A 10,666-nucleotide genomic window follows, 5' to 3' on the forward strand; every position below is an offset into this window, starting at 1 on the left:
TACCGCGAAATCGGAATCCTGCTCGTCCTTATCGCGCTCACATAGCGAAGAGGATCAAACGTTAATAAAAACAAACGCAACACCGGGTGCATCGGCAAATCCTTCGCAAAGCTCCGTCGCATTGTCCGTGTCCGCCCGGCACTCCTGGAAAAATGGTTAATCCGTCCTTTATGATGCGACTACCTCCACGCGTGCACGCGCGCGCGGATTCTGTCTCCGCTCGGGCGGAAAAAGAAGTGCGCCGACTGTGGAAATGAAATAAGCGCGCGTATATGCATACGCACAAACCGGCCTGCATATACATTCCCGTAGTATCTCGTCACCATTTCTATCCGCATCCCTTTCATCTCGCTACCCTCCGCCGTTCTCTCGCGAGCGAAAGGCGAGAGCGTAGCCGTTCCCAAGCCTACCTCTCGGTAGCTTTCTCTCTCTGCTCTACCGAGTCGCAATACCTCGGATATCACGTGAACGTCCATGCCGGGGATAGCGACATAATTTTCGCGTCGAAGAACCAACCACGCCCCTCGGGGAAGCGTGTAATCCCCGAGTGGGTATACCAACGTCATCCCCGTGTTACAAAAGACGACGGATTTTCAGCGAACGCGCGAATTGCGTTTTTGCGTGGTATTTTTACAGCGCACGAGAGCACGAGATTGCCGAAAAAAAAAAAGGGAAAATCATCCGCGCAAAACAGAGTAAATCAGATCATAGCTTTTAATAAAATTCTGCTATTTCATCCAGTTTCACGGAGAAAGACCTGGATCGATAAGCAAGTAGAAAGCAACATAGCTTTCATTAACGTATGTAATTATAATGCATGTAATTATACCATGATTAATAGAAATATCAATTAGTTTGTTTCAAACACTGTGACAAAACATATCATTTTACGTTACATTTATAAGGAATATTCTCAAATGAATAATTTATTATACCAAATATTACTACAATGTGAATGACAAAATATTTACAAACTGTATGTAAATACGTGATCAACGTTCTTCTTGCGCAATTCTATGTATATTATTTATTATTTATTCGTAAAGTAAAGCTCACAATTTGATATTTGTAATTATTTTTCTTCTGTAAAGTGAAAATACGACCGTTAAAGCATGCTTGGAAAGAATAATAAATTAGTTTACGTGCAAATACATGAGAAAAATATATTTTACCGAGGGAAATAAACTGATCAGATTATGAAGGTTGTAATTATTTTGCAATAAAAAACTTGTTTTCCTGCAATTTGTAGCAAGAGATAAACTGCAATTTACAATGATGATAAACTTTCAGAACTTAACGCGTGTTTTTTTCTCAAATATACTTTTTTAATTAATTTTTCATTTAAAAATTTAACGTATTAATTATTAACTGCATGTTATATAATCATTAATCGTGTTAATTATTAAAAGCTTAAGTGTGTATAATTGTTTATTATTACTTAAAATTACTATTACATATATCAGTATAACTATTGCCAGTATTACTATTTTTTAATGGAATTTTTCTGATGGCAGATTTGAATTCAGCGTCCCAAAATAATTAAATCTGATTAAGTAAGAGAAATCCTATTATGTATAAATGCCCATTGCAATATGTAAGTGCTAAGATCCGCTTTGAAAATAGAATTTTTCCTACTAATTTCTCTTTTGATGAGATTTATTCTCATCGTGCCCAATTTCGAATTAAAAATAGTTAAAATTTTCATTAAAAAAAAGTTGTTTCCTTTTCTTGCACTAAGGATTATTCAAAATTTGTGAACTAATTTAATTAATTTTACACAAATCTAAGAAGGACGCGACAGTGAATTCGAGCATGAACTGCAAATTATCGAATTGACATAATTTCAGAGACCAAGTGTATTTATGTAATCTGAATTTCACGGACGCTCTTGTGCGAGTTGAGGAACCGTACGAAGGCACCCAAGCACGCGAACAATGTTTGATACAGCGAGACATGCAAATTTACCTCGATTGCGAGGGCTCGAACCCCGTCACGGGAGGGTGCGTCCGGCGTATACACATGCTTCTCCGATATCCAGAGAACCTTCGTGTAACTCGGCCGAGCACAAAACTCGACGATGATGTCCAGGGATTCGCCCTCATTCGCCGTCACCGTTTGACTCGGTGGATGAACCATGGGTGGTCCTGCAACGAAAATAAACAAGAAAAAACGGTTAACCTTTGTCGAACCGGCATGGCTACCCCTCTTGTTGTATGACCGTAAATCTACTCTCCGTCGGCGTGGTAGTCGCTTTTTGCGTTTGCTAAGAGCTTTGTACCTTATTAACGACGCGAATTTCCATCTAAATGGCTCGTTAACGCGGGACGTACTCTGATTTTATTTCATTCGTGGGAGCATGCATCCGATTATTAGAATTGTCTGGCGCGAGTGTCTTTTATAGGTCTTTTTCGGCACATATATCATTGTCGTCGGTGTTTCTGGCGTGTTAAAATTCCATGATGGTTAGTCGAGTGACTAGCGTTTACCATATCTAAATCACAAAGGATACACATGTATACATTTTAAAAAAAGATGATTCGGGAGCGGAGAGAGAGAAAGTATAATTTTGTATGCGTTAAATGTAGGTATTTAATGAAATAAAATTTCTAGAACATTATTTTTTATTTATAATTCTTAGTAATATAATTTTATAAATACATAAAATTTTAAGAGTACGGCTGATAACCCTAGTTGTAACTGATTATTATGGATCCCAGCATTTTGTATTGTAAATTGAAGACTATACAGAAACAGGAAGTACAGGTCGATAATCCATAATAATCGATTCTGCTAGCATCGTTTTTACAGACCCGCGATCTATCTTTATTTTTTTCTTAAATGATTATTGATGGGTATTTTGATGGATGACGCAAAAATACGAAGTTTAAGCAAAGGCAACATAGTATTTAAGGCACGCGAAGACAGAATTTTCTATGAATTAGATCAGCAATTTTTACATAAAGATCGTTACTGTGTTTTTGATTGAACGATACAAAGAGTAAATGTAGGCTAATGGACGGATTAAGATAAACAGCTATTAATGGAAGACAAATGATGTCGTAATAACAGATACAGGATTTGTCATGTTATTTTCTATACTTTTTTCACTCAAATCTTTCAGATCTTTGAAAAAGGGAAAAACGTTAGAATATACGAAAACATAGAAAGCGCTTGAAATAAATAAACTTATAATCGTGTTAAAAGATTTTCTAAAATATTTAATATTTAGAAATTGCAATGTATTATTATATTATGATATTCTTATATTATGATATTATATTATAAATCACAATAGATATTTACCGATCCCTTACTGCACAACTACGTCTAAAATATTATTAAACAAATTATGTTATTAAAAATAAATCTGCTTCTCTCCTCTTTTGACACAAGTGTCAACGAAGTGATAGATATTACTGTAACGCGATAAATTTCGAAAAAGTTCTGGAACTGAAATGTACGGTCGGGGTCCGGTGACCCCGGCTCACCCGTTCCTGGTCGTAAATCTGACCTTCGGTGACACTTCCGGTGCAAGGGACGACCTGAAGGTGGAGGATCACAGATTAGGACTACTGTCATCCCCGACAGTCTACCACCCTCTTCTGTTTACCGTCACTCATTTGTTTGTACCTTATTAATAATGATAATAGTTTGATGGTAACCATATTAATGAGACACGACCAAACAAAAAAAACATTACGTTAAAAAAATCGAGATCTTTTGTGAGGGTCGTGTTCACGAATTACTTCTCAGTCTTTTTTATCTGGTATTTTTTAGCTGGTTATAGTTATAAGAATTCTGTATAATAAACAAGAATACTGTGTTTCGACCTTTTTTCAATGTGCATTGTCGAACCGGCATGAAAATAGCGTAACGACTTTTCAGTATAGGCATGTATCAGCATACGTCGATCAGCATACTTTTTTATTTGGGCTTAGGAAAGTTTACAATTGTATACATACTATACTTGCTGAATATTTTAAATTTTAAATTAAATTCTTGACAATAAATTAAAAAAATTTCATAACTAATAAGCAATTAAAAATGTTGAACAAGAATCGATTCCAGGATAACTTTTAAAATTATGTTTCTATTCCATTTTTCTAAATAATCACGATTATTTTCAAGAATCATGAATCATCAAACATAATAAATTAGAACAACAATTTGATGGAATGCGGTTTATAGCACCACTGATTTGTGCAAATGCTTCAAAACGTCTTCAGGATCCAACTAGACGTGCAACGAGATCGAAACGCAGAAACTTGGCACATCGTACGACAATGCGAGCAGCCCTTAGCCACGTCGTGCGGAGTGTTCGCGCGCACAAATTGCAATCATGGGTTTTCGATTTCCCAGCCTCAAGGCGATCGCGATTCAGCAAATTGTCTCGTACTACCATTCGAATTTCCTCTTGTCGTCGACTACGAGAGGTTTGTCGATATAGAGTTTCAGCTACGCGAGTTAGCGTTTGCGGGTCGGAAAATCGGACGAGGCCATGAGAATCGGAACAAGACAAGATTTTCTTCATTTTCTTCGCCTCGACAAAAAAATTTCCGTCTAGATTGGACGAGGCGCTTCGCAACGCAAAGTAAATTATGCAAGAACAAGGTTCAGAGTTTCAGGCGGTATCGTAGATTTTCTTAAGTTTTTCTTTACGACTGGATTAAAACGTGCTCCAAGTGATTGAAATAACGAATTAAAAGAGTAGCAGATCACATAATTTAGTTAATTTATTTTCTGATGCTGCTGTCTCTCTCTGAGAATATTATTCTTTTTAATAATCAAGCGATTACGTATTTATTAATACAAATAAAAATTCTTTGTACATGCATATAGAATATTTAAATTTTATGTATTTCTGTACACTACACTATACTATATATGTATAAAAAATAAGTCAAAAGAAAAAAATTCTATTTTTGGTCGAAGCGGATCTCGATGCTTAATAATATTCATATGCAAATTTGCAAATACATTCTTCAGTTCTATAAACTGCGTCTCGATTTAGTTTGTCAGAGTTGAAACGCGGAAAGAAAAAAAAAAAGTTATCGTTTGCTCAGTTGTGTGTCTGATTATCTCGTAATTTATTTAAGTATTCAAACCGATTGGTCAACAAGCAGTTACTATGACAAATTGCACAGCATCATCAGCTCTTTAGTCTACGCACTTGAACTAATTGAAGTGCGGATGTCGTTGCTTAACCCCAGTCACGACCTCCCTCTGGACTCATTTTCCACTCCACGGGAAACCACGTCCATCCCCAACTATTCTATTCATTTTTTTTTTCTTTAGATAGCCTCCCATCTGCACAGATTTCCTGCTTCGTAAAGCAAGCCTTCTGACCTCGACTGAGCTGTCAGTAGAGTGAATAGAAGCGGAGCAGTATAGCCAGCAACCGCGGCATCGTTCATGAATATTCCTACGGCTGAAATTGCTCGAATATCTTGGAGGTAGTTCTTGTCCCTGCGGCGAGGGGCAACTCTTTTTACCATCCTTTCGTTAGCCCCACTTCATCGTGACGCGTAACAGCGACGATGAGAAGTTACCAAGCTCATGCATGTAGGTGCAGAGCTTTCTTTCAGCACACAGCTTTTTTGAACATTTTTACGCACCTATAATGACATCGTTCCGATCCGTGAATTATTCAAGTGCATGCCACGCATGATCTGCATGCCAGGATTGCACCTGCAGAACGAAGCTAAAAGCCTCGTAGAAATGAACACGATTTTTTTGGAAAAATTTACTTACAATTTAAAGTTAAATTAAGTTAGAAATTTAATTATAATTCCTAATATTGAGTTTGGCTGAATGTATTAATTATCAGATACAAATTGTAGTGAAATTATGTACTGAAAGCGTTGATGTAATTTCAATTGCTAATCTTTTTGCATTTCTGTATTTGCATTTGCAGACTGCATTCTGCTTATCAGCTCTCTCTTTGTTCTTACTATCCTTTCATTTCTTTAATTATAATTATTATTTATTGTTCACTATTATTGTTATACTATTATTTATGCTTTCTTTTAAATGTAAAATTTTATTTTATAGTTTTCCATGTTAAACATTGTAATATTTTGAGTTTGAATTTGTTTTTACTTACATATTCTCAATAATAAATATTGACATCTTCTATCAATATTTAAAATGTAGTTTTACGAAATAGTAATCGATATATGATTCAAGAAATATAAACAGAATGTAAATATAAAATTCGGGTTATTATTAGGCATAAAATCTTGTCTCTTAATAAGAAATCAAATATTTATTTATTCTGTGTTATATATATATATATACACACACACATATATGTGCGCGCGTGTGTACATATATTGATCTATGTTCATTTATTGTATTAAAGTGTTTTTTTATAAATACGTGATCATGTCAAGATTAAGTTTATAATAGATGGTCTAATAAATAAAATTTCCACGCAATTGTGAACAGAATCGAGAAAAAACAAGTCGTAAACAAGTCTGAATAGGTCGGTATGTACGCCATTTGGTTTCATGGTGCACAACTGGCGACAATGATTATGAGAGTGTTAACGATCGCTAGTCGACGACCGGTTTAGGAGAGCACAACGAGAATTCGTGAGCTGTGTTCAACGACATACAGTACGTCTTTCCCGAAAATGGGTCTTCCTTGAGAAAATTTCCTTTCCTGAATTGCACTTGGAACGCACCGCGACGTTTCCGGAAGGAATCTCTTAGCAAGTTAAATGAATCGCGAACGATTGCCTACAACGGCAACGTGATTCATTTCATTGTGCACCGTTAGAAAGAGCTTCGATCGTCAAAGTAACGAATTTCCTCGTGACGATTCAACATCGTATCGTTCACTGTGGAACGGAAAGGTTGTACTTTGTCCGCCGCGGAATTTAGATCGATAGCGACACGGATTTGAATCTTCTCGCCGAACATCGTCCGTCGTTTAAAGAAATTACGGATCGATGGCCCGTATTTCCAGTTATCGATGGCTTTCGTGATACTTCCCGAACATTATGTGGTATAGGAAGGAATTTAAAGAGAAGAGGAAGTGTTATAGACAATCTTACAGATCGTATCACCAATTAAATAATTTTTTTTAAATTGATAATTAAATTAATTGTACACAAAATTACTCTAACATAAAGTTTTGTAATTTGATCTCTCAAAAAAATGTAATTACAACTTTTTAAGCAATTTTAAATTGTCTTAATTTATATTTCTAAATCAATAATAATTTCTTTTAAAAATTAATTTGTTACAATTTAAAGATTATTGCAATCTCTCCTTTTCATAGCATTTATTAAATTTACTAAACGAGTACCGTCTTAAAAGAAAACTTTCTGTATGGTATATTATTTCACAAAAATGCAAACTAATATCTTCTCTTTAAAAAAGAAAACAAGCATTATTATGTTTCGATAAATTTTTATGCGACGGAATTTTACTTTGTCATGTCTTATCGTTACATTATAAAATAAGTTAGACTTCTATCTGCGTTCATGTTCCACTTACAAATATCCAAAAGGTACACACCGATTTCTTTCAAATTTGACACAAATAGAACTATGAAGAATATTTAACATATGTCTTTCTATTTTTCTCATAAACGGTTTTAAGAGCAGTTTCAAGCTTTTTCAATTTTTTTTACCCTCATATCTATAAATAGAATAATAATTTAAAAAAATGAAATTTAATGTAAGATATAGGAGTTTTTGTAAATCGCATTATTATTCTACTTTTATAGATATAATAATCAAACTTCAAAAAAGTAATAATTACTCTTAAAAACATTTTTGGACAAAAATAAAAAGACATAAATAAAATATGTTTTGTAGTTCTTATACATTTGTGTCAAACTAGAAAGAAACCGGAGTATATCTTTTGGATAAATTTACTTATTAGACGAATAGGCAATGCAGAAAGAAACGATCAGACAATAGTGAATATTTACTATGGCATTAAAAGAATTTAATTTGTGAATCGTCCAATTCAAAATCTATCTGTGGAATTGCTTTTGAGAGCGGCGAAACGAATTATTCTCTCACGTTCGTTCACGAGCATAACAGTCTGCTAATTAATTCATTAATTTCCAATCTTGAAATCAGCGACGTTGCACTTCGGGTGACAACTGCTCAATATACGTGTCCCGATTACCGCAAGATTGCAGACACGTCTTAGCATGTATGCATCGACATGCGATAAACTCCCTAAAGGGATTCCGAAGGGATCTAACAATGTGATATTTGATGACATTTGAAATGTACATATTTTCAATAATTTGATAATTCATTGTTTCGCGTCGAGAACGATTCGTTATGTTAACTTTTACATCTCACTTTGATTCTTGAGAGACATACTCTTAAAAGAGTAAAAAAGATGCCTATTTTCACATATTTTTTTTGCGTTAGTGAGCGTTATATAAAATTGTTAATTAAAAATGTTAACAAATGCCGATACAATTGTTGGCATCAATAGCAATAACAGTTTACGATAACTATCATACAATTTATTACAATAAAAAATTCAAAAAATTTTTGAAATGTATTAATAAATCTAGTCATATAGGGAATTTTTAAAGTTTTTTCTTAGTATTTCTTTTGAAAACCAACAATTTTTTGACACAAAATTGTATCTTTTAAATTCAGTTCGCTATTTTGTCAAAATTAAGAATATCTAAAATCGGCTACAATAAAAAGATTTATTAATATATTTCAAGAATTTATTGTTTCTCGTTTCAGATAAATTGTAGAAAAGTTACAATAGTTACTGTTGACCTACCACCATATACGAGTAAGCTTAGTACATGTATTAACAGTTATGCCAACGTTATTCGTTAATATTTTTAGTTGAAGATTTATGTAACTCATTAATATATAATACGTGTAAAATATTAGTCGAGTAAAGTCAATAATTTTCACAAAAAAATTCATAAAAGTAGACATCTTTTTGACTTTTCTGGTCTGATGTATATATTCTTCCTCAAGGATCGACGATAATCATCTTGGCTTGGAAAAATGTTCCAACCTTTTCATCAAGACCGCGCGTTGCTTCAGGAAGACAGAGATATATTAAAATTACATTACGGTTTTCGCAAGTCATCATGAGATTATTATGCATGAGGCCACTTGTTGTACCGGTTGGGTCTGATATAGCCGACGACCTGGCGAAAATATTTTCCGACAATCTCTCACGTCGGACTAGAATTTCTGGGAAAACAGAGAGAGGGAAATCATGGTACACGCGATCGTTCCTCTTGGCGGGAACGATACATCCCCGCAAAGTTCTGACGCTATCCGTGCGAGGATTCACTCGGTTACTCGTACTTCAAAGTGATAAGCATCAACGCCCATTCAGAGTCGCGATAACGTCCGCGAAGCAATGCCATTGTTTCAAGGCGTTAGCAAGTGGCAGCAGTTATCTATTCATTGTTCTCTGTACTTATTAAAATCGAGATGATATTCGCAAATTTTATAGATGTTAGATTAATTATATTTCGCGCTGCACATAAATTTTTTGTATTTTCGTCGCTTTCCTGTTTTCTTTTTGTTTTATATGTATGATAACTAAAACAATTTTCTTTGGCGTAATGAGACTAGAGAATCGCTTTTTTTTTTACAACCAAAACTGCAATCAGAGTCTAATTACAGAATTAATTTCAAATTCACATTTAAAATTAAGATATTCTAACAAGCTAAGCTTTAAAAGGATAAGTATAAATAGGATTATTAATACACTTAAAAAGCTTAACGTGAATTTTATATTAAAACAAAATATGAAGGTAATTACCAAAATAAATTATAAATGCTGCATTATTATAAATATAATAAAAAAAACTCAAATAATGTTCTTTTGCAAAATGCAGTCGCGAAATAATTTTCAAAGGAAATCGCACGAATACTCGTTTAAAGATGTCATCACGCTGTATTCAGTCTTCTTAAAATTTCTCATGACTCCCTTCGCTTGTGAACGCAAAAGGCGATCAATTACACTTCGGATAAAAGCGAGAAGGACCAACAAGGCTAACAGAAATTAGCAGAAAAACCAAATTGAAGTTAGTCGTCTGCCTCCTCGAGCATTCAATTTGTCTTAAGTTAACATTGCGGTTTGATGATCATTGTCCCTTTAACTTTGAGACTTTTTTCCATCTTCAAAAACGGTAAGAGATACGCGCTGTTTTCCAGAGAGATACCTTTGTCCTCGCAAAGTATCCCTCTTGAAGGATAATAAAAGGTCGAGTTCGTAATTGTGTTAAGAAGAGGACACCCGCAAACTATTGCTCCTTCTACGATTCGTACCCTCGCAATAAACCTTAGAAATCGTCGTCGAATACGGCTCACCCACGCCCGAGGGGACGGGCACGATATTACTGTCATCGCATACACGATGAAAAACGTTCAATTCTTGTCTCTCGAGTCAATCCTACGATTTCGACGATATGTGTTCGACTCGAGGGGCCGGCATTTTATCGGTGGGATATGATGGGTTTCGGTATTCATACGATACTTTGGGGAATGATCGCGCATGTGAAATTATTCGTACGACGATAGCGGCTGATATAAAACTGTTTCTATCACTTATCACTGAATTGTATCACCGAATTCACGAAACATTGACCGTAGAATGTCACTACGTATTGTAGCACTGAAAGCACTATTGACAGTGCGCTTTGTGAGAAT

General features: G+C 34.7%; 1 protein-coding gene across 2 annotated transcripts in view; it reads right to left on the reverse strand.

The window, feature by feature from the left end:
- The window catches only part of LOC108753716 (hemicentin-2), a 362,006-nt gene that overhangs the window by 6,145 nt on the left and 345,195 nt on the right, over positions 1-10,666 (reverse strand). For both annotated transcript variants that reach the window (XM_018495572.1, XM_018495573.1), the window contains exon 10: positions 1,966-2,144. In XM_018495572.1, coding sequence (XP_018351074.1) covers positions 1,966-2,144 — 179 coding nt within the window. The remainder of the gene's footprint in view (positions 1-1,965; positions 2,145-10,666) is intronic.

Source organism: Trachymyrmex septentrionalis, unplaced genomic scaffold (assembly GCF_001594115.1).
Source record: "Trachymyrmex septentrionalis isolate Tsep2-gDNA-1 unplaced genomic scaffold, Tsep1.0 scaffold70, whole genome shotgun sequence".
NCBI lineage: Eukaryota > Metazoa > Arthropoda > Insecta > Hymenoptera > Formicidae > Trachymyrmex > Trachymyrmex septentrionalis.